The sequence below is a fragment of the Festucalex cinctus genome, chromosome 6 (assembly GCF_051991245.1).
Source record: "Festucalex cinctus isolate MCC-2025b chromosome 6, RoL_Fcin_1.0, whole genome shotgun sequence".
NCBI classification, from domain to species: Eukaryota; Metazoa; Chordata; class Actinopteri; order Syngnathiformes; family Syngnathidae; genus Festucalex; species Festucalex cinctus.
The window spans coordinates 5,254,117-5,279,441 of NC_135416.1; the positions used below are offsets into that span (position 1 = coordinate 5,254,117).

The 25,325-nt window shown below is 40.0% G+C and overlaps 1 protein-coding gene across 13 annotated transcripts in view; it reads left to right on the forward strand.

Annotated features, from left to right (window-relative positions):
• The window catches only part of inpp4b (inositol polyphosphate-4-phosphatase type II B), a 156,963-nt gene that overhangs the window by 99,576 nt on the left and 32,062 nt on the right, over positions 1 to 25,325 (forward strand). For all 13 annotated transcript variants that reach the window (XM_077525132.1, XM_077525139.1, XM_077525145.1 and 10 more), the window contains 4 exons: positions 7,253 to 7,358; positions 12,871 to 12,937; positions 16,911 to 17,058; positions 23,711 to 23,841. In XM_077525132.1, coding sequence (XP_077381258.1) covers positions 7,253 to 7,358; positions 12,871 to 12,937; positions 16,911 to 17,058; positions 23,711 to 23,841 — 452 coding nt within the window. The remainder of the gene's footprint in view (positions 1 to 7,252; positions 7,359 to 12,870; positions 12,938 to 16,910; positions 17,059 to 23,710; positions 23,842 to 25,325) is intronic.

The window sequence follows — 25,325 nt, forward strand, 5'->3', positions numbered from 1 at the left end:
TCAAGTTTTTGTGTGTAATATCGAGCTTACACAAAACACAGGAAAGAAAGTTCTGAACGTCCTTAAAAGCACTTGGGCTGTAATTCCAAAATATAACCTGCCACTTGGTGTTGAACATTTATGAAAATCTGTCATAGAATCAACAAATATTTGTACTTTTCTTTGTAAATTCAACCAATAAAACTTATGACCTTCAGCATAAAGTGTATTTAGTTTCATTAAGATCCATCAAGTAGTTTCCGAGATATGGGCATTTAGAATGGGGTCAACCATTTTGGAACACCCTGTACATGTATAAATTATATGCTTAATGACGTTTACAGGAGGAAATTTGTATATTTTGTATTAAAGAATTATACCTGTAACTCAACAAAAGATGCCTTTGCCAAACCAAATATTGTGGTCTAGGAACTGAGCGTTAAAAGAATAAAGGGGTCTTCAAAACGGCACATACCAGCACATTATTATAGGAGTCTGCTCACGAGATGAGAGGTGCAAGATGGCCGCCCTGTGGCTTCAACGGCTTGCATGTATGGGCTATCGGCTATCCAGTCATATATACACATCCGTTAAATCATACTAACTGTATTTTAGCCAGTTTTTCCGTTAAAAAAAATATTTAAATGTTAAATGATGGAAAATAAAGAACTATATACTATTATAAGAAGAAACTAAAAATATCTAGAAATATCACGTTAAACCAACAAATGAGCAAAACACAAACCATGACAGTTTTTCTGTGGTCAGCATGTTGATTTCTCTTTCATCTGACCCTCAGTCACCCTTTTATTAGCAAAACGCTTCATTACTGCTGAGTCATATACGTCATGCCGAAAGCTGGCATGCCGCATTCCGACGAGTTCCGCATCTGTCCTCAGTGAAAGCCATCCGTGGCTATATTTAACCCACGCACGCAGCGTTATATGGGTCAAGAATCGCATCGTACACCCCTCCCGGTGTTAGACTGCATTGCTCCAGCGTTCCCGTCTGTGCTGCATCCCGGCACGCTGTTTATTTTCCTCCTCTTCCGCCGACACTCCCTTTCCTCGGGCGTGATTTGTTGTCAAGGACTCTTTCAACGTTCTCCTCAGATAGCTTATCTAAGGTTGCGCACAGCTGACGTTGTTTTGCTCTTCATTTCCGTGTATCGCCCCTTTCGTGCACTTCCCCCAGAGCTTGAAAGCCGCAGAATCCTTCCGTGATCTACCCGTTCAGGGTCACGGGGAATGCTTGTGCCTGTCGTCGGTCAATCACGGGGCATAGAGAGGCGATTCACGTTCATAGGAGAGTTATGTCATGTTGCGTCCTCTGATTTAGGCATTGGTGATCATGTTTACAATTGTTCGACCTCGGTTCATTCGAATTCCAACTATCAATCTTCCATTTATTGCTACACTTTTGTAAAGGTGAAATTAAATTATTCAACATTTTATGAGCTGGTATTTGACAATAGAACCAAGAATCAGATAGAGGATGAAAAATGAGAAAGAAAGTTCTAATCAAATTCCTAACAAAAGGATATGTCAAGGCTATTTTGATGAGAAGGGGAAAAAAATGTTGACATTGAAAAGTCGATTTGTGATTAAAAATATTGTTGGCTGATTTCTGAGCTTTTCAAACATGAAATACACTTTAAAACTGCTCTAGTAATTTGGAACAATACATATTCATTTTTAAAAAGTCACACTACCTTGGCTCACTGCACCTCCACTCGTGCTGCAGTCAGGAACAGGACCTCTCACCTACTATTTCTCATACCAGCAGGTTGACATAAAGCAATGCTTATTATACAGGACTGTCTCAGAAAATTAGAATATTGTGATAAAGTCCATTATATTCTGTAATGCAATTAAATAAGCAATATAATTATGGCATTTTTTTTTTCACTTGGTCTGTGGAAATATTCTAAAATATTGAGATAGGATATTTGACTTTTTAAGCTGTATAATTAGCAATATTAAAATAATGAAAAGGCTTGCAATATTTCAGCTGATTTGTAATGAATCCAGAATGTATGGCATTTTTGCTTATTTAATTGCATTACAGAAAATAATGGACTTTATCACAATCTTCTAATTTTCTGAGACAGTCCTGTGTATAGGTCAAGCAGACTAGAAATGCGTTAGCTTACCTTACCTAAAACGTTAGCTTACCCGTTGCTGCAATTTATACTCCTCAGTCTTCACTTTACTGCTGAGCTCCATTTTCTTGCCACCTGTAGTTTCTCCGCAGATAATCTTTTTTTCTTATTTCAAACTAAATACAGCAGAGACTTGTTTGGTCAAAGTTGGCTGCTGCATGATTGGATTAATCATTTCTTGGTGAAGCAAAGTGTGGCTCAATACACAATTTATAGTACAAACTAAAGTGCTCTGATCCCAAGTAACTGCAAACAATTGTATTATGTTTGTGATCAGAAGGTGGTTCGGTGTACTACGTACTAATAAAAAAAAAAAGAAAAGCGACAACTGATTTTTCCCAGTACAGTATTTATCACAATAAAATAAATTGCCATTGATTCCAATTGGAAGCAAGTAACCGAGACAGTCTGAGTTAAAACTTTAAACAAAATGTTCTTTGAAAGAACCAAGCCCCAAATTGAGGAGGAAATCTGCCATTGTGATGTGTAGCAGCCATTTTGGATCGTACGTTAACAAACTCCTACTATGGAATTGGCCCGAACGAGCCCCAATCGCAAGCAGGTATCCTTGATTGCCTACCATTTTTGGATATGCCACTTGATGCATGGCATCAAAGTTTCATGATCATTTCAAGGATTCAGTATGAAAAATAAGCCTGCTGAGTTTGAGTTGAGTTGAGTGGAGTTAGGGGGAAAAAATAACTTCAATGTCACAAAACGAATTTGATGGATGAAAACGTTTCAAGGACCTTTGCCTTGCAATTGAACAGGAAGTCAGCCATTTTGGGTTGAGCGCATTCCTTGTACTTTGACAAACGGTTATTAAAAGAATTCACCCAATCATTGTCGTGTAATAAGGTGTTAACTATTAATTCACATAACTTGACTAAACGAAAAACAACGAGAATGCATCGAGAACCACGGGACGCCAGGCCCCCCTTGGGCAGCGGAGGAGCACAGCGAAACCGTGAGCAATAATCCGGCAAAACACACAACATTCTCAGACCCTTATATAGACAGTCAATCAATCTCATTGGTTGTGGCTAGACATGTGAGTACCAGTACTGACATGGAATTCTCTGATTGGCTGTTAACCCAGTAATTACAGATAGTTCCTGACATGAACAAGCATCATATAGCATAAAAGATTCCTCAGTAACGCGATTAAAGATTCCTGACATCACAAAGTTCTTACAGAGAGTTCCAAACATCATAAAACATCACACAGCCTAAAAGTAGTTGAAACTAGATTAATTCATTCAGTCCCAGCCATTTTCACTGAAGCAATCAATTTACTGAATTTTGACTGATTTTTCAAGGCCCACAGAGTATTGTGTTCTATTGCTATAAAACATCGAATCTACCAAAAGAAAAAATAGTATCTCTTCTTTCATCAGGAAAAAAAAAAAGTATATTTATATCTGTTCCCATTTTGCAGCAATTAGCATTAGAATGTAGCTAAGTTTCATTACAAATATGTTTAAAAGGGTGGGGAAAAGAGTTTTTTGCAACATTGCCCTGTTTGCTTTCTTATACTCTCTGCTGCCACCTGTTGGCTGTTTTTGTATAACTATCATTGCTTCAAGCGTTTCCTTCAGTTCAGAGGCTACATCAAAGCCTTCTGTAAAAAAAAAAAAAAAAAAAAAAAAAAACTTAGAAATACGTCTTTGGGAGCAAATGAGTTAACAGGTCATGAACTCAAACTCAACCCAGGCGTGACCCCAGGCGTGACCCCAGACATGAGCCAAGACCCAAACATTACTCCTGCATGACTCGAGACAAAACCCAAACATACCTCCTGCATGACTCGAGTCATGACAATCATAAGCAGGTTTGGTTTTGATGATCATTTACAGGATCCGCCATGATGAAGGATGAGCGATGGGTCTTTCATCGCCGCTCACGGTTTAACAACAACACGGTTTTGTCTGTTACACTGAAGACTTTTCCCTGATAAATATTTGTCCGCCAGCCGTGCCAACTTCCCGGAGTCATCCGTCTGAACAGCATCGTATCTGTCGTTTTCACAAAGGTGTGTAATGAAGTGCTGCCATGAAACAGATTGCGGGCCAAATAGATGTTTTAAAAAAAAAAAAAAAAGTCGCCCAGAAGGGAGGAGACGAAGTGGACATTTATTCCAACCTTTACACTCACTATATTCCCCCAGGAAGGGCGTGCCACCACAGTCTGCGAGGAAATTAATGCGTCTACACCTCTTTTTATAACTTTCTTTTACAATGTCGCATTAAAGCAGCGCTAAATCAAATCATGTTGGCCAACTGGAACGATTTAATTTCCTCACGTCCAAGTAGCTCCCGCCACCAGGTGTTGACTTGATGTTTGGCTTGGACTCAAATACAAGCCTGTGGAGGTTGCATTAGACGATTGAGATGTCTTGAAAAAAAAAAAAAAAAAACAGGGTGAGGGAGGGAGCAGCTGGAATGTGGGGAGTGTCGCCTCCCCTCCCCACAGGTTCGCTTTCATGGAAGGGGACACATGTTAATCTCGCTTCCCTAGGTGATGTGCATGACGGCGTTTGTGCAAAGTCGGGGTGACTTTTGGCGACTCGAGTTTTGCGAGATGATGAGTGAGTGTGAGGAGGGGGAATGGAAGAGCAAACATTGTGACAGGTGTCCGGCGAGAGACACTGATTGAATTTATAAAGCAGGCAATGCTATTCTGTCTACTTTGTGGCAGGGGCGGGGGTGAGGGTCCAGCAGGGGCTTCTGGACTTGAAAGTGAAAACAAAAACATTAAACATATGCTTTTGTAAAAATCTGTAAAATGATCATTATCAGGTTGTTAAAAGATGGACCTAATTTATAGGTTTTTATCTTTTTGTTAGCATCAAATGCAATCATTAGGTGCTCTAAAACCAAAGTACAAGTTTTTGTAAAAATTAGGTGTCTCAGGCGAGTAAAAATTTTAATCGGAATTTATCACGAATTCAATAGTTAACTCACGTTTAATCGCAAATTTAATATCTTTTCTAAATGTGCAATAAAATATGTTTCTAAGTTTTCACACTCGTAAACGTAAAAATGGAAACAAAATGTTAAATTAATAGAAATATGGCTGCATCTTTTAGTCATTGAGACAGTAATTTCATAATGTATCAAACTTGAGTTAAAATTAGAAAGATGTACTCTACTGTAAAAAAAATAAGTGCAATATTCATTTGTGTTGAGGTCATTTTTCTGCCACAAGATGGCATAATTGCATTTGTAAGACATTGGTGACAGCTCAGTGCATTTTGTGTTTCATATTAAGAACAATCTAAACTTTAACGTGAAATAACTTCAGCACATTTTTTAAATTGTAAAATACAACTTGACTCCAGTCTCCACAAATATATGCATTATTATTATTAAATTTATTACTGCTAAATTTTAACGTGGATGTGTATCCTGCCTTGTGACTGGAATTCCCCGATTACAGGATTTCCAAGTACGGGGCAGTCATTAATCGTGTGTTAAAAAAATTTAGTAGCGTCAAAGGGGCTTTAAATTAACTCAAAATTAACGCACTAATTTTGACACCCATAGTAAAAATCAATGACAAATGACAATTTAGTCTCCGATGAACCATTCATGCTTTTTTCATCAACAATTTAAGATCTCTTCCCCTCCATTTTCTGTGTTTTTGGGAGGATTGTATCTTTTCTGCTGAAATATTCTGATTGTAAAATGGACTTTTTGTTAGAGCCTCCCTCCTCCCTCACCATCTGAATTTCCGAACCACCCCTGAAGTCCGTCTCCTCATCATCTTGTCTGCTCTTGTCCCGCGGGCGCAATCCGATTTTTCCCTCTGGCCAGCCAAGATGGATTATCTCTGAGAGCATCTCTAATTTGACTCCATCGCCATCCTTTTCCTTTTCTTGTCTCCCGTCACCACCCGCCCTCTCCTCCTCCCCTCACGTACCCCCCCACCCCCCGCACTTGTCTTGCCTGATCAGCGGCCGGTACCCGATATTTCCTGCGGCTGGAGCGCAACCGAGCTCATTAACAATACTCCATGTTGTCCGTGTAACACCTGGGGATCATTTTTCTTGATTCCACAGCGTGGGACGATACCATAGACTTTCTATCAGCGACTTTATCGAATAGGAAAGGGGAAAGGGGGAGCGTCGCGGTTTGAAATCTGTGGTATCAATTTGGCGTCCGTCAGAGCGCGTCACCGGGGTTATTAGACGGCCATTTGGAGCGTTATATGGAGCGTACCCTGCCTGGGCTCCATTAGTTTCCCTATGCAGAGGCATAAGCAGCATGCCAACTCTTCACTCTTAATTAATAATCTCAACACTCCTTGGCAGGTATCCGAACACCTGATTTCCTTTCAAAATCATTTCTAATTGTTTTTTTAAATAATTATAAGTAAATAATGAATGAATGAAAAAATAAATAAATAAAATAAATATTTGTTTCGAAAAAAAATAAATCAAATAATTGTTCAATATTTAAAATACTAATTTTCTGTCTAAATTAGTCTGAACAATTGTAAAAAAAAAAAAAAAAAGATTTTTTTTAATAAGTATTTTTATTATTTTTAATAATCAAAATTGTAATTCATTTTAATAAAAGTAAAATAGTCACTTTTTTGAGACTTTTAATACTTTCGTAATTATTTGATTTTCTTTTAAAGATGCACTATGAATAATTTAAATGACCTGTTTAAAATATTTATAAAAAAAAATAATACAGAGTAAATAACTACACCGACATTCTGCTCATGCAGTCATGGACAGATAATATGATGTTAGTCATTGACTGATTGGTCGTGATGTCCATGTGTGCATTTTAGTCTTAACCTTAGTAACTCGATCTGCAGTGGGAAGCAGTATGGGAACACGCTTGGTCACAGAAAACCAAAATCATCCAAGCATGTCTTTGTGGTTCCTTAACTTTTCCCACAGAATTGGAAGCATATCATTCAGATTCAGGGGCAACCAAGTAGTACAGAGTTTTGCCCTTATTAGACTTCTGCCCGTAATGTTCACAAGGCTTCACTTTTATTCATTCATTCATTCATTCACTCATTCATTCATTCATTCATTTTATTTATCTATTTATCAATCATACTCACTCACTCACTTTCCTCGTCTGTTCCATTCAGGTCATCCGATGGTGGGTGCGCAGCCGGAACAGTGGTGGTGAGTCGACTGAAGATGGGTGAGATGGAAGAAGCGGAGCATATCACCGCTGATGCGCCGTCCCAGAAGGTAAAGCGGAAAACAAAGGAGCAGGGATTCCCAAAATGTGTTGCGAGTACCCTTGGTTGAAAATGCTTTCAAAGGGGTGCGTGAAATTGAAAGTATAACGACAATACTGCTGAAACAATTCATTCTAGTAAGATAAACTCTGCCTTGAAGCATTGAAGTGATCATTATTTTCACTTATTTACTTATTAAAAGGGGGCAGCACAGTGGGTCAGTGGTTAGCACATCCTCCTCCCAGTACTGAGGACTCGGGATCGAGTCTAGGCTCCGTCCTTCCTGGGTAGAGTTTGCATGTTCTCCCCGTGCCTGCGTGGGTCTTCTCCGGGTACTCCGGTCTCCTCCCACATTCCAAAGACATGCATGGCAGGTCAATTGTACGTTCCGAATTGTCCCTAGGTGTGCTTGTGAGTGTGGATGGTTGTTCGTCTCTGTGTGCCCTGCGATTGGCTGGCAACCAGTCCAGGGTGTACCCCCGCCCACTGCCTATAGCCAGCTGGGATAGGCTCCAGCACCCCCGTGACCCTTGTGAGGAGCAAGCGGTTCAGAAAATGGATGGATGGATGGATGGATTTACTTATAAAAGGTACGTTTGTCGGACTTGTCATTATTAATTGAATGAATTTTTATTCTGGATACAGTACCCTCAAGTGTATGATCAATTCCTTAGTTTTTGTTGTATACTGAAGACATTTGGGTTTCAGTTCAATTTTTACAGGCTTTTAATGCAGCCTCTTTCAGTTCTTTTTTTGTTTCTCCGGGTTTCTCCCTGCAGCCTCCTCTTCAGGAGGTAAAATGCATGCTCTATTGGGTTAAGGTCCGGTAATTAACTTGGCCAATGTAAGACCTTGCACTGATGAAGTCCTTTGTTGTGTTGACAGTGTGTTTTGTGTCATCATCTTGTCATCATGACTGCATAAAGCTTCTTCCGATTGGTTTGGATGCAATTTTCTATAAAATGCCACACAAAACGGTTTTGTAGACTTCAGAATTCATTCTGTTGCGACGATGGTTCTTTAACCAAGTAAAAGTGTGTTCCTCCAAATACTCGATTTTAAATAATTTTCAGTAGGAAAACCAAATACCAAAATATTCACTAGTTGCAGCACAACTATTTGACTTTTTTTTCACCAATTTAATCTAACTTTGATGCAGTGTTTCAATGTAAAGTATAATTTACACACAAGTGACTTTTTATGCAAAAAAGAGCAGATGCACCAAATCCATCGACGGTGGGGTACTTTGCGTGGAAAGTGTTCGTAAGGCTGATGATCGGGGAAATAGGACCTCGTAATACGGCTCAAATCCACCAATGAGATTAGAGGACTTCCAGTGTGGCCTAATGGGGATTTGCAGTATGCGTGCGCGCACGCATTAATCTCCTACAAAGCACTCACCTCCCCTCGAAAGCGACCATCACGGGGGAGTAACAAGACCATTTCCCCTCATTCCCAATGGGATGCCGACACACCAAGAATGACATCGTACGTACTCTTCCTGATTGCCCGCACATGCTCAGTAGAGGTCCCTTTTTTCCCCCTCAATGAACTTGTGTGTATTACAGCGGAGAGTTTTCAACCGGGGTTTGTTTGCAGAAACGTTGTGGCTTTTTATTTTTTATTTATTTTTTTATTTTAACCACACTACCTGCTTTGTTGAGAGTTTTATGTGTGTGCGTGTGTACACACATGCATCACTGTCTTATATAATTGGCCGAGGGCTTGGCACATGGCTGACTGACTTTGGGTTGTGCCCACTCGCGTGGCTGGTGAAGGGAGGTTCCCTGCCAGGCTCCGCAGTGTCACTGACAATCTACCCATGTTTCCGTGATGAAACTGTCGCTCTCCGCGTGTGCGCGCGAGCGAGCGATCGTGTGTGAGTGAGTGTTGTCATTCATTGCGTCCGTCTTCCGTGTGTGTTGCAGAAGATGAAGGGAGGGAGATGATAAAAACTGGAAATGAGTGTGTGTGCGATCTGTGCGTTTGTGTGTTTCTGCTGGAAAAGACGGAGGGACAAAAAAATTGTGCGTGGGCTGGTGCATATGTGTGTTGTCACTGCTCATTTCTTCTTGTATTAGATTTGCAGCAAAAGATGAAGGAAAGGGACATGGTTAAGTGTGGTGTGTGTGTGTACTGTATGCTTTTCGGCAAAATAAGCATTTTTTTCTATGCTATTTTGAATAAACATAGTCCCAAAATACAATTTCACACTAATTAAAAAAAACAAAAAAAGTATGTGTCCAGTTACCAACACCCAGTCTAACCTGCCTCCATGGAGTTTTGTGACACGCTGCACAAGATTTACTCTGTAGACAAATAGCAGAGCACAAATTCTTTATCCTGTGCAAAAAAAATATTGCTGCATCTTATCGAACCACTTAGTTGGCAAACTCTTCTTTGTGTCATATGTACAGTATGTCTGTATTAGACTGTCCCCTGGTGGACAAGATGTGTACACTTCCAATTTTTCATTTTATTCTGGAAGGAGCACAATTTTAATGGCCGTTAATGAAGTCATGATGCACTTCTTTACATTCTCTTGCATTACAATGTACAATGCCAATATTGCTATTCTTTTAATTTATGCTACGATGAGTATTTTTGCGGCACCACTGCAATTACAGCTTCCTTGACACCAGTGACTGGATTACTTTCCTGACCTTTTAACTCATTGACTCCCAGCCATTTTCACAGAAGCAATCCCCTTTACTCCCGGCCGTTTTTACTGTATTTTGGCTGATTTTGCAAGGTCCACAGAATATTGTGTTCTATTGCTATTTAAAACATGGAAACTACCAAAAGAAAGATTAAAGCAACTACCATTTCTTCAACCGTTCGTTGCAGTTGAGAGGCTGCATTAAAGCCTTCTGTATGCTCTAGCATAAAAAAAACAACAACAACAACAACAACACAAAACGTATAAATACGTCTTTGGGACACTTAAAGCATTTAAAATAGAACATATGTATATGTTTTTGGGAGCAAATGATTTAAGATACAATTTATTGAATCTTTTTGTATTTCAGAAAGAGCAAAACAAATAAATAAAAAATTGTGAGTAGGTGACTTTTTCAGCAGGTACCTGGATAGAATCCACAGATTGTTGTTATTATTATTATTATTATTATTATTACTAATGAATATTTAGCAATGGTTCTGTCTGCTTTTTGATTAATCACTATTTTGGCAAAATGAAGAGCAATATGGCGGCATTAGGTTCAATTTGGTCATTCCTGGTTGCCCTTCAAAGAAGACTATTCCTAGACATTTTGTCTGATTACTACCAAATTTAAACTGCATCGTACTAAACAAATATACAGGTATGCGCGTGTGACTTTACGCTTATGATGTCAGGGGTCCGCAATGATGCTAAATTGCAAAGAGAAACTTGAATAACTCATCTCAGCCAAAAACAAAATTCTCAGCCAGATTTACTGAGCAACATGAAATGCTGAAACATGCAACAGAGTTCAGTTATTTAAAAAATGCAGACTGAGATTCACATGACATTTATCAAATCCCCGCTGGAAGCTTTTTATAATGACTGAGAGAGTCTCACCGCAGGTGTGGGTCAGTTTGTCCATTTCTCCTTGTGTTTGTTGTTCCCGCCGGAGAAGATGAAGGGAGGGACATGTATGTGTGTGTCCCTCATGAATTCTGTATGTGTGTGACCTCATAAAAAAAAAACAGGAGCGAGCCTCTGATCACCTTTTGATCATGAGCCCATGAAACACATGCTGACAACTATTGGGGCAGGGGCGGGTGGGGGTCTCGGTGTCTGTTTTACAGCTGCGGCCCCCGGGCCGTTCCTCTCCTCCTCAACTCGCTGGCTCGTCTTCCGAGACCTCTTCCCGCTGAAATGTTGCTCAGCGTTATCGTACGCCACGAGCGCCGTGGCGCGTATCTGACTGTTGCTGCTGATAGATGAGGCCTAGCCAACATTATGCTTCTTTTCCCGTGACAGCTTTGCCTGTCTAACCTTGTTCAATGACTCATGCAGCGAGAAAAATGGCCGCTTGTCACAATTTGTGTGAAGAGGAGACCAGACTTCATGCATCAAGCCTCGACGTGAGCGTCGCAAACATAAAACCCTGTCAAGGCTGTTATGGATAGCATCTGGAAGAAATGTACATTTATTCATCATTTTATGTGCTCAGCTTCCAGATTGTGCCACCGTCCCGGCCCTTTCCTAGATCAGACGTTTTAGACAATGTAGGCGTTCTCGTTGTAGTATGACCGCGAGCTGCATTTGTCATGTACTGGAGGTTGCAGAAGCGCAGACACAAATAAGGTTTTTACTATTTATTCACATCGCGAGGCGTAGAACAAACTTGACTAGACGAGAAACAAAGAGAGTTGCACAGAGGGACAGAAAGTAATAATCCGGCAAAACACCACAATTTTCAGACTGCACCTACAGATGGTGAATTGATCTGATTGGTTTCTCGCAAGTAAAGGACTAAAGAACAACATCACATAGGTCCAGATATCACCTAAAGGATTAAAGATTGACATCACATAGCCTAAAACTAGTTGAAACTAGGTGATGGTTATATGATGGTTACATCAGTTCAAAACAGACACTTGACCTCACGGTCGAGAACACAACTTAAAGGTCATGAACTCAAACTTAATCCTGACAGCGCATTGACAAGCCCATTCATTGTGCATGTGAGGCTTGCACACACAAGGTCGGCACCTTCTGCGTGATAGGCGGGCAACAGCGCTGTGGTGAATTGCGACCAATTCTGGCACGAACACACTTTGAAAGGAAGCGAACAAAGAAGCGGTACACTTTGGTGTCCATTTTGTTTTGCATATTCCAGTATGTGGCTTGACCTACCTTGATAAATTAAGATTTTAACTAATTGAAAACTGTATTTGCGCCAATTTAGGAATTATATTTGAGTAGCCTTGGCCTAGTACACAAGTCAATTTTATTTGTACATCTTTAGGATGCATTCAGTCATATAAACACTGTCAAAGGTGTCTGTTTTGGTTTTTTTCCCCATGTCGCTCTTTTGTATGAAAGGTACACTCAGAATGGCGTGAGTGAAGTTGACTCGCAAATTTCCCAGCAGTCCAAGAAATATCAGAAATGCAAATCTGTTTCGGATGCGACGTCGCCGCAATGCCGCTCAGGAGCATATTTTTCAACGTGACATCAAACCTTGTGCGGTCTGCCACAGCGTTAAGTCTTCACGCCCTCGCAACTCATACGGGGTTCATCAACGGCATGCCGCACTAAGGGCAGTGTGAAAAAGGGCCTCATTTCATTTCAAGTGAAGAGGGCAGCGACAATGGGGAGTTGATTGTGGCTCCAGCCATGGTAGCCTCAATAAGCATCTGAGGCACGGGGCAATCAGTAAAAGCCTCAGCGGGCGGGTTCAGTCATTGCGCTGCTAAGATTCTTCTGAATGCTTCTGTGTGGAGGTTGGACGTTGACCGCCAGGATCTTTGTGTGTTATTGTATGTTCATGTTATCCCTGTTAATTGTATTGTGCTTTATGTCTTTGCAGTGTCCCTTAGTGTGCGAGTCTGCGTCCCACAGCTGCGTTGACAGAGACCACCTCCAGACAGGACCAGGTACTCATGTCCATTCACACCCTTAGACTTAAAGATTAGATAGCTCTTGATATATTAAAAAAATAAAATAAATGCACTGAGCTGTCACCGTCTTACAAATGTAATGGGGTATATGCCACGGAAGAGGCGGGTCTTCCAACTTCCGTGATTTTGCACGAGTTTGGTTCCGGTCCGGGTTGCAAACGCGCAACCGAGGGGCACAAAGTCGGAAGCACAAGTATTTTGACGCAGCCCACACGTCGCAAACCGAACCGGAACCAAAGCTGATGTGCAAAAAAAGTCCCGCCTCTTTCGTGGCATATACACCATTATGTCATCTAGTGGCAGAAAAATGACCAACACAAAATATTACACTCGTTTTTTAGAGTACAGTACATCTTTTTAATTTTAACTCAATTTTATGAATTATAATGAAATTATTGTATCACTAGCTAAAAGATGCAGCCATATTTCTAGTAGTTTAATATTTTTTCCCACTTTTATGTTAACAAGAGTATGAAAACATTTTATTGTATATTTAGAACAAATGTAAAATTTGCGATTAATCATGTTAACTATTGAAGTCATGCGATTAATTATGATTACAAATTTTAATGACGTCTGTTTTGTATGACTAGTGAGGGGCACAAATGTCAAATCAGTATTGTAGACTGAAGAGTGAAGGTAGCAACAGACCAGTTAAGGGTTCTGTATGTGACGACTGACAGCTGATGTGGTTTAACTAACCATTCAGTGGTACTGCACATTTATGAGTGACATGGATTGGAAAAACCAACACACTGAGGGAGTGTCCTCAAATGGCTAAACGTAATGGGGACGGCAACACTTGAACCTCTCTCAGGGAAGCAGATTAACCCTCGAACTTCCCTCCGTTGTCGCTACGCCGCAATTTCTGGAAACCGACACCCCCTCGATCGCTCGCACTCTTCATGCTTATTTCGAAAGGTAATAAAAGTGGAGGACTCAATTGTATCACACACATCGCATCTGGGAGGGAGAGCGGCTACTACGACAGGCTGCGCATGTACACCGAATCACTGGGGGGAATGGACAGGGACGCCATGACAACAGGCCTGGAAATTTTGACACGGGGGGGTGCGACCTTGTGGAGTCAAACCTCTTCTTATTTCACTTCCTCACTGCTGATGGTGCAGCTTTCACTATTCGCTAAATGTCACTTCTGGCCCAAAACAGCCATTTAATGGAATAGTAAATGATGAAAGTGGATACTTTGGCCCCAAAGCCGATTACCTGGAGGGCTTTGAAAGGCCACCTCAATGCTAATTGAATTAATAGCAACATTGGAGACACTTTGATGAAGAGGGATCTTAAAAATAATCAAAGATTTATGCGCAAAGGCTTAAAGGGGAAGTCAAGACCAAAATATTCTTTACAGTATGTTTTACGCGGCCCCACCGGTTTAAAAACGGTGTTCCGATGCATTAACTCATTCACTCGCAGCCATTTTCACTGAAGCAACCCAGCTGTTTTACTGGATTTTGACTGATTTTGCAAGGTCCACAGAAAATTCTGTTCTGTTTCTGTAAAAACATGGAGCCTACCAAAAGAAAGATTAGTATCTCTTCTTTCATCAGGAAAAAAACATATATTTATATCCGTTTTGCAGCAATACGCATTAGAATACAGCTAAGTTTCAACATTATTGACAAACTTGTTGAAAACACTGGGAAAAAGAGTTTGTCGCAACATGGCTCTGGCTAATCTCTTATACTCTGCTGGCCGTTTTTTGTAATACGTACTATTGCTTTAAGACACCTCTTCTTGTCAGAAGCTGCATTCTGTATGCTCTAGCATTAAATAAAAAAACATATAAATATGTTTTGGGGAGTGCAGGACAAAGTATTAAAAAACGTATTTATACGTTTTTGGGTTTGAATGACTTAAGCAGCAAAATCCACAAGTTTTTATCCACCTCAGGAGGCAGCCATGTTGTCACATGCTGTCGACTGAAAATGACATCACAGTTGCTCACGTAACAGCCAATCGCAGCTCAGCTTGAATGACATATGACCAAACTCAGAAAACAGGTGAAAAAAAACTCAAAAAGATTATTTTTTTATATGTTCAGCCTTAGCCATACTTTTGCTTTTATAAGTAAGCAATGAGTATGAAAGTCATACAAATTTGCATGAATGCATAAAATCTTGTAGCCGAGCCTGTCACGGTAGCGTAGCACCGAGTATTTTGTCAGGGTGGGGAGCAGCCTTAAAGCGGCGCACCTCCCACTTAGGGCGTCCGTGCGTGTTGGGATGCCTCCAGTTGTCAGCGCCACATTTTACAGTGGCCGACTTATTGACTGACTCGCTGTCTGACTGCAGCATTGGGACGGCCAAAGCGGCGGTAAACAGCGTTTTGGAGGCGCGCCGCTTCCTCGCCTCCTGCTGCCGGCGTGCAGATAAGAGCATTAGCGGGCCTCCACGCCGCCGACATTTGCACTGGCGGGAAAGAGCGCGGGAGATGCGCGGCAATGAAAATTGGCTTAATGGGGAGGAAGTCGGGCGCTTTGCAGTTTCAAAATGACTCGACGGCTGCACAATAAATATGTAATTAAAATGGAAATGCGGAAAGTGAGGACAATGTTTCTCTTTCTGACGACAAAAAAAGTCGAAGATGAATGGCTGCTTATCTGCTGAAGACGCCGCTATTGATCGTCCAATTGAATTTTTTCCTTCATTCTCTGTTGGACTTTGAAGGATTTAATGTGCCGGCAGTGCTTTCTGTCTTTTATCTTGAGTCATGTCACTTACTAGATGCAGTACCACTAATTGGTGGATTTTGTCGCCCGCTAGTCATCTAAATGGGAACCATTGGTGTGACTCGTTCAGTGGTGTCCAAACTACAGCCCGGGGGCCATTTGCGGCCCGCCGTCCATTTTTCACTGGCCCGCGACATATGCTAAAAATGGCATTTGATTCAGTTACAACACAAACACAAAAAATGTTGATAAAAAGTCTTTAATCAAGCGATTAATCGTGATTAATCAAAATTCTAATGTGATTAAACTGATTTAAAAAATTTAATCGTTTGACAGCTCTACCAATAATATGCAACACTTTATTTCTATAACTCTCTGGCGGTGTTTGTATTTTCAAATGATCCATTGTACTACATTCCTAGAAAATCACAATGTCCCATCACTGATGGTTGAGGACTCCTGTTCTCAACAGCTGTTATCCTCCAAAGTCCAAAGTTTCCTCATGGGGGAGCCTCCACACAGAGATGGATGGCTGGTCTTCATCCCTCTCACTGTGGACGAACTCCTCCTGGGTGCCTTTCCTTACAGGGTTCTTCTGTGCCCCGCCATATTGTGGTTTTCGTGTGTCTGTTGTGTTTCTTTTTATTGTATTATGGATGTTCAGCACTTTGAGTTGCATTTTGAATGTAAGAAAGGTTGAATAAAGTTAGATTGATTGAGTTTGAAGTCAGCTGAGCTATTCAGCGACTACCGTTTCCGAACAATGCTACTTTAAATTGACTTCAGGACACAAAATGGCGACCAAAGCTAATCCGCTCAGTCAAAATAATTCACCAAATCTCGGTTAAAAAAAATAATCCTCTACCCAGTGAGTGGTTTGGAAAACAACCCAGCGGTCACTTTAGTCATTCACCCATTGGTCAATGGTGCATGCCAGTGTTTACAGCAGTACCAATTGGTGTTGACTACTAATCAATACATGTCAGTGATTAGTGTCACTAGTTGGGCGATTGTGCAATCTGCATGCAGCACCACGACACACTTAAAATGGAAATGGAGGAAGTACGGACAATGTTTCTCTTTCTTGCTACTAAAGATGAATAAGGGCCTATCTGCAGAGGACACAGCTATTGATCATCAAATTGAATCGGTCCTTTGACTTTGAAGGATTTAGTGGGCCAGCAGTGCTTTTTTTATTTTTTTTTGTCTTTTCATCTTCTGTGTTTCATTTTTATGCCTCGTCCTCCTCCTCCACAGTGTTCACCAACCCGGTATGCAAAGTGTACAGGTTCCAGACAGTGGACAGCAAGTGGATGCTGGTGCGCGAGCAAATGGAGGAGTGCACGTTGTCCTTCAGCATCCCCAAGCAGCTGCTCTCGCTCTACATGCAAGAGGACATGAGCAGGTAGGACACGGGATCGTTGTGCCTGATTTGCGAAGAACTCGTTCGGTTTCGGAGCCTAAGCACGCTTAAATGCAAACGATTTGGTTCGATGCAGTGGTATTTTGAATTATGAATACTAATCCATTCTGGTACGGCCCGAGAGGATATGATGCAATGAGTGGTGTGCAAAACGAATCGATTGAAGTTTGATACAAATTTCAATACGAAATATTTGAAAAGTGGAACAATTCAATTCCATTCAATTCAATGCACTAACATCTTTTTAATCAAACCCAATTACCAATTTAATAAAACCAATTTCATTTCACCTCTAGCGGAACGGTCTATTTTTTGGGGGGGGGTTTTTGTTCACGCAGTCCCATATTTCATCACTCGTTAGTCAATAGTTATTCTACGTCAGTCATTCGGTGCAGAATCGCTAATTAATAAGGTTATGTCCTTCACTAGTCATCGGTCACTTTACCTGTCTGCCATTATAACACTTTATTGCTAATTGGTTGTTGTACTTTATTTGAGGGTCGAGTCAATCATTTTAGTCACAATATTTATTTGGCTACATCACACATGAATATTTGGTCAGTCCACGTGTCACTTGGTACATGCAGTAACCACTAATTGGTTCTCAGTAGCACCAATTGGTATTTAAATGTCACTCGCCATTGCGCAGTCTATGGTTAATACGGTTATTTATCATTATATGCGGTTCCATTAAAATGGTGAGTTAGTTTTTACCTTGGCTTTGACCTTGTCACATCCAACTCACACAATGTTCCGACACATATCAAGAATAGAAGCACAAATGAAATTCTTGTCCAGCACGAATGTGAGGACAGGTCAACACTCGACGAGTTTCCCTCTTCATGCTTGAATAGGGTTAGTCACCGCGGATCCTTCCTCCAGTGTCCTGTCGTCCTTGGCAACCTCACTTCATCCATAACGCGCGCACACACGCATGCACGCGCAATGTTTCTAGTCAGTTCCTTCTGCTCATGTCATCGCAAGAAAGATGAAAAATCCCATCCAGACAGACATGCGGATGATAATCGTGACAGAAGAGGGCCAGGTTGATTTGTATCGCGCGCTCAAGGACGCGCGTGCGTGCACCTTGCGCACATCGGTGGTTGTCACAAGGAGGACAAAAACATGGCCGCAACGTAATCAGTCGCACACCTCGCTTTCTGTTTACAAGTTTCTTTTGCAATGCTCTTAAAAATCTTTTTTTTTCGTCATAAATATGCATTTTAGAGTGTAATGCAAAAATTCCCTTCATTTTTTTTTTTTTTTTTTTTTTTTTTTTTTTTTTTTTGAGCAAGTACATATATACATTGCATATACACTCCTCAAAACAATTAAGGGAATACTTTTTATTGAGCAGTATATTATAACAGAATGTGTTGTAAAGAAATATGCAGTTTAGTGGGGACAATCCAGCACCTGTATATAGAGCAGCTCGATTATGAAGAAAATATTAATCACACTGCGATTGGCTGGCAACCAGTTCAGGGTGTACCCTGCCTACTGCCCAAAAGCCAGCTGGGATAGGCTCCAGCAACCCCCTGCGACCCTTGTGAGGAGTAAGCGCTAAGGAAAATGGATGGATGGATGGATAATAATCACAATTAATTTGGTAATAATTGAAATCACGATTAGAACGGTCATTTGTTTATTGGTACAAAACAAGAAATTTGAAAAAAAAAAAAAAATTTGAAAAAAATAAATAAATAAATAAATGTGTGTATGTATAGGTATATGTATATGTGTATATATATATATATCTATATATATCTATATATATATATATATTTATTTATTTTTATTTTTTTTGACAAATACATTTATTTGAAAAACTCTAATTATGCAAGTTCCTTTTCGACCCAAACAAGATTTATTAAAATAGTCAATTTAAAAAAAAAAAAAAAAGTTGAACATATATAATTTTAAACAACTCAAAATTAGTATTAATAATCTTTTTATTTTATTTTTTTTATGATTATGCTGATTTTATAATTGTGTATTGTACTAATTGAAATTGTAATTGAATTTTGATTCATTTCACAGCTGTATAGAGTTTTCAGCAAAGCATGTGGGTCACGTTTTTGTTTTTTTGTTTTTCTTTCTGGAGTGTATCAAACATGTCAGCCATATTTGTGGACCAAATGTCAGTTTGTTGGCCAAATTTGAGGAGTGTGATGCACCATGACAGCCATGTTTGAGGATTGTGTTTTAGTTTGTCGGCCATGTTTGTGGAAGCAATATGTTGTAGCATGTTGCCAGTGATTGCGGTTGTGTTGCCAGTAACAATGCGACAAGCATCTTTGTTGATTGGAAACAAAAAATAAAATTAAAAAAATCCTCAATTTTTGTGGAAAATGTTGCCGAGTCAGTCATGCTTGTGAATTGTGCTCTAGTTTGTGTTGTGTGTCGGCCATGTTTGCTATAATTGGTACCTCATCATAGCTTGAATTACACGCCTTCTTACGCCAACACTAATATGCACCAAAATAAATGTTTATTAATGCTAATATGAGCCCGTTTTTGAGGAGGACTTAAATTATTTTTGTCAGCATTAAAGAGTGATTAAGTATGATTTCTGCCCCCTGCACAGATCACTTACGCTACATTTGGAGTTGATAATGAAATATGAAATAGTTGCTTATCAATGTAATGCAGCAGAGGCGAGCACAGCAGGGTTTACCCACAGCATGACCACAAATGCATCACGTTTCCTCCTCCATTTGCGTGCGTAGCCTTTGATGTGTTCCCTTCGTATTCTCAGGCAGATTGCGCCTCCTCCCTCCGAGATAATGAGTGTGCGTGGGTGCCAATTAAGCGCCATTCAATAAGAGCTACCTCGTTAGTGGTTAAAGAAAAAGAAAAAGAAAAAAACTTTGGATGCTTATTAATAAACAAGCAGTGGTAATGCGTGTCAAGAGCACGAATGTTCGCCTTATTTCCGGCTGTTGCAGAAATGATCGAGAGGTGACTTTTGTTGCTTTAGTTTCTTTGGGTGGTTTAGTTCTCATTTGGTTTAGTTTCTTAGGTTGGTATAATTTTAGAGTTTTGGTTTGTTTGGATTGTGTAGTTTCTTTGGTGCATTTAGTTTTGGTTGGTTGGTCGTTTTAGTTTGGATATTTTGGGTAGATTCTTTGTTTGGCTTAGTTTTTGGTTTGTGCAGTTTTGTTTGATTAGTTAGTTTATATGTTTTGGTTGGTGTACTTTGGTTGGGGTATTTCATTTGGTTGGTTTAGTTTCTACTAGGGATGCACGATAATATCGGTGGCCGATAATTATCGGCAATTATCGACCAATTTGATTTCAATTGTATTCAAATTAATATTGCAAACAATAATTGCCTTACTTATCGGTTATCGACATTGCCACTTTCTAAACGATTGCTTTATCAGTATCGGTTGAAAGTAGCATTATCCTGCATCCCTAGTTTCTATGGTTGGTTGACTTTGTTTGTGTATTTTTTTTTATTTTTTATTTTGTTATTTTGTTTATTTAGTTACCGGTTTTTCTTTGATGGGTTATTAGATTTGCTAAGTTTCTGTGGTTGGTTTAATTTTCATTTGTTTGATTTGTTTGTTTTAGTTTCTTTAGTTGGTACAATGACTATGATTTGTTATTGTTTGCTTGAGTTTCTTGGTTGGTTTCATTTCATTGTTTTAGTTTCTTTGGTTTAGTTTTGTTTTTATAATTTGGTTTGTATAGTTTACTCGGTTTTGGTTGGTTTACTTTTTGGATAGGTTTCTTTGATTTGTTTTAGTTTCTTTGGTTTGGTTATTTTAGTTTCTGTGAATGATTTACTTTTGGTTGGTTTAGTTTTAATGCTTTAGTTTTGATGGTTTTGGTTGGTGTATAGTAACTGGTTTATTTGCCTGGTGTCATTTATTTGGATGGTTGAGTTTTGCTTAGTTTTGTGTCTTTAATCTTAGTTTTTGTTTTGGTAGGTTTCTATTTTGTATGTGGTGTTGAAAAAGTGTGTACAGTACTGTATTTCACTTTTCATTTTTTAGACTGGATTTATTGAGTGGCGCACAAAGCCCCCTATGTGATTAAAATTGAGCCAGCACAATAACACAGCATGAAATAAAGGCAGCCGCAACAGCAGCTCGCGACTCTCCAGCACGCTAAATTTATGGCACCATTACGGCCAAGTGACCTTCATCAGACGTTTCATTTCATAAATAAAAGCTGTAGGAGACTGTTTAGGGGGGCCCCCCCAAGTAGATTATCATCACCGATTTTTGAGAATGATGAGGAACAGCGAAAGCCCATTTGGGGATTAGCAAAGAAATACGGCGCTCAAATTTAGCGGCGTAGACAATTTGACAACTTATGCTGGGTAAAGACCTTTAAAGCAACAAGAGCCACAAAAATTAAAATTAGGAGACACAACGCAGTGTTTTGTATTAAAAACAAATGGTACATGAAATTTGAAAATTCGACATTTTCACTCGAGAAAGTTTTTGTTAAACACACGTCATCAAAGTGGAAGTTGATTAACCCCACATACATATAAAGTAGAGATGTTCCAAATTGCTTATCCTGACGTTAACATTTATAAACAGCATAGAATAAAAGCAATAATTGAAGACATTGGACTTGTTTTTGTTTTTGAAAAAATGGAAACAAAAAATTCAGAAAAAGTTAAAGCATGTACAAATATTTTCACAATTTTTCCCCGCTCTCTTTTCCATAAAAAACATTTAAAATTCTATTAAATTATTCTCTTTTTTTTTTTTTGTGGCCTGGTCAAAATGTATTTCGTAAATGTTATTTTACCATCCTATTCATTGTTTTAAACTGCTGAATATACTTCCCCTAATGAAGGGCTCTGCCACAAGTTCTGACCAAAACATTCATTCATTTGGAGATGTTTTGTCTACATCATCCAACAGCAGATTGGATTGATAATATCAGCTTTCTACCATGCATATTGCTCACCTACTGTGCACCTTGACCCTCCTCAGACAATAACACACTGATTGAAGCGACTGATAACCCGCTTCACTCTCAGCCATCTCACGTCCTTATCACGCCGAGCAGATGGCGCTCTTTTTATTTTATCCATCGGATCATCAGGCTCACTTCCAATGCACACTTTTATCATGCAAAATAACATCAGGCGTCTTGGAAATTGTTTATTTTCAGGAAAAGCCAAACTTTGCACAGCTGGACAGGAAACAATCAGAGCATCCAGTAGTGCCCCTCTTCCTTTAACATGATGTATATCATAATTTGTATAGAAATGAACTACGTTATTGAAATGGAGCAGTTTTTCCTCCCTTTCATTTGAAGGCACATGCAACATTTATGAGGCGTAATTACAGAAAATTGGGCTCATTGTCATGAGAGGATATTACTGTTGTACAAGTTGTAGTTGTGGCTGTTTTAATTTGGAGTCCCTTTCAAGGCCCTTTTTAATGGTCGTATCGCTGTAATTTTAATGGCTGGATGAATTGCTGGTTGTGTCCATCTCATTCCGCCTTTTTCCATGCAAATGATAAGGAAGCCTTGAAAGAGCCCGTCACCGTGGGGACGGGGAATTGTGATGACCCCGGCATGCACACACACCAAATTACTTAAAGAGGTAGCACTTTAGTTTCTTTGGCTGGTGCAGATTCTTTATGTAGGTAATTGTTTGGTTTTGGGATGCACCTTTTCTAAGGTGCTTTTGTTATTTTTTAGATGTCTAAAAGGTCCTAGTGCATCTTATTGGCCTGCTTTTATTGTATCAACCACGGATCTCACGGATCCTGAGGTCCTGTGGCAACGATCTTTTAACGGTTCCTAGGGTGAGGACCAAAACACACAGTGATCCTGCATTTAGCCACTATAGTCTTCACCTATGGATTAGCCTGCTTCACTCTGTGTGGGGCGCACCACGGTTAATCTGGGCTGGGTGGGGTCTCTGGGATGACACTGCTCCCTGTGGTTGTGGGCCGTCATCCCACTCATTGTGAATGCGCACCGCCTGGGTGCCTTTCCTCGCATGGTTTCTCTGTGCCCCACCATCTTGTGTTGTCTTTTTTGTGGGTATGAAGATGGGAATGTTTGGTTAGGGTGGGTTTTCTTTTGATTGTACTATGGATGTTTTAATGTTTTAAGTATTGATTGGTGGATGGATGGATGGATGGATGGATGGATGGATGGATGGATGGATGGATGGATGGATGGATGGATGGATGGATGGATTGGATTGATGGATGGATTGGATTGATGGATTGATTGATTGATTGATTGATTGATTGATTGATTGATTGATATCACTGGTCAACTAACATTTTGGTGCAAAGAAAGTTTCAATGCTTTTAAAGTATTTTGATTTAACTGAATCAAAAAATGACGTTTTTTTTGTTGTTGTTGTTGTTGTTTTTTTCCCCGACTTGTGATAGCTTCTTTGGTTGGCCTAATATCTTTGGTTTGGTTTGTTTTTCTGGTGGAGGAGGAGACGACGTCATTAGAAATTGTCAAGCATATTACACATCCAAGTTTAATTTTATAGTCTGAGACAAATTTTTGCAGAAAAGTTTGCTGGATCTCCACTTCTGGTGCATGCCAGCATCTGCATGAGGATTACACAGGCACGGAACACCAACAGAGAGTAACTGTGCGGGGTTCCTTGCATATGTGTGTTTATCTGCAGGGTGCAGGATCTGAAGGAGCTTGGCGAACTTTCTCCACACTGGGACAACCTACGGAAGGAGGTGATAATGCGATACGGCGGCATCATCAGCTCCTACCAGGAGACGCTGGCTGAAATGGAAAAGATTACTGGTGAGAATCATTTGTGTGTTGTTGTTTTTCGTTCGCATCAAACGTGCACTCGTGGCCGCGTAGCGCAAATCATTTCAAAGGCAGACGTAATGCGTGGCTTGTCCTTGGCTCCGGAGCGTCCGCTTCCTCCGATGCCTTTGTACCGGATTTTCGTCGGTACATGTAAATTAACTTTTGCTGCTCTTATCGTCATTTGTCCTTGGAAGTCTGTGCGCTCGCATTGAAATGCAGCGGCGTTCCTCCGGCGCCGCGCCGCAGCTTACAGAGCAAGAGCGCGGTGCTCGCCAAGGACCCCTGTGGAGCTTAGCAATTAACTAGTGGGGAAATTTTCCTTTCTGTCTCTGGAACTAATCACTCTTGGTAGCAAAGGTGATGCTTCCTATGCACAGCCTTTGATGATGCTCTCTGATGAAAATCTTGTACACGTACGGTACGTCCGCTTAATGCCAACAGGATTCTCTGTAATCTCCGCAGATCACTGCCAGAAGTGTGCAGCTAAACAACCAATTAAAAACTTGGTTCATGGTTTAGTTTCTATTTTTTATTTTATTTTTTTTGGTTGGTTTTGGTTTCTTAGGTTGGTTTATTTTCTTAAATCGGTTTGGTTGGTTTACTTTTAGTTTTTCTCTGGTTGGTTTTGTTTTAGTTGGTTCAGTTCATTTGGTTGTTGCTTTGTAGTTCTTTGGTTCTTTCTTTGGTTTTAGTTAGTTTTAGTTGCATTTCTTTGCTTGATTTAATTTGTTTTCTAGGTTTACTTTTAGTTGGTTAATTTCTTTAGTTTGATTCGTGTCTTTGGTTGTTTGGTTGGTTGGAGTTCTTGAGTTGGTTTAGTTGTGATTATATTTCTTTCTTTGCTTCACTTACTTTTGGTTAGCTTGAATTGTGTTTAAGTTTATTTGGTTGGCTAAGTTGTTTTATTTGTTAAGTTTTATATATATATATATATATATATATATATATATATGTGTGTGTGTGTGTGTGTGTGTGTGTGTGTGTGTGTGTGTGTGTGTGTGGGTGTGTGCGTGTGTGTGTGTGTGTGTGTGTGTGTAAATTCTCTTCAATTGATTTAGTTTATTTTTTTCCACATATTGCTTGGTTTAGTAGTTTGTAGGGTTGGTTTTGCTTCGATGGTTGGTTGGTTGGTTGGTCGGTCGGTCGGTCGGTCGTTTGGTTGGTTGGTTGGTTGGAAATCCCTAATCCATCACCAGAATGTTGTTTTTATTTTTTCACTATATGCCCTTCATGATACTTTGGCTTACGCTATTTCCAGCCACTGCTGCTCCGGGTAAAAAGTGCTTGTGTCAGGAAGGGCATCTGATGTAAAAAACTGTGACAAACATATCATGCGAGTGTCTAAAGGTGACGATCTCAGACAGGGAAAAGCCGTAATTCTCTTATACTATCAACTAGCAGTTAGTGGTGTGCTTGTGCTGTCAGCTTTGAATAGAATAGCATGAGCACCTAATACTAAATAGTACCTGTAT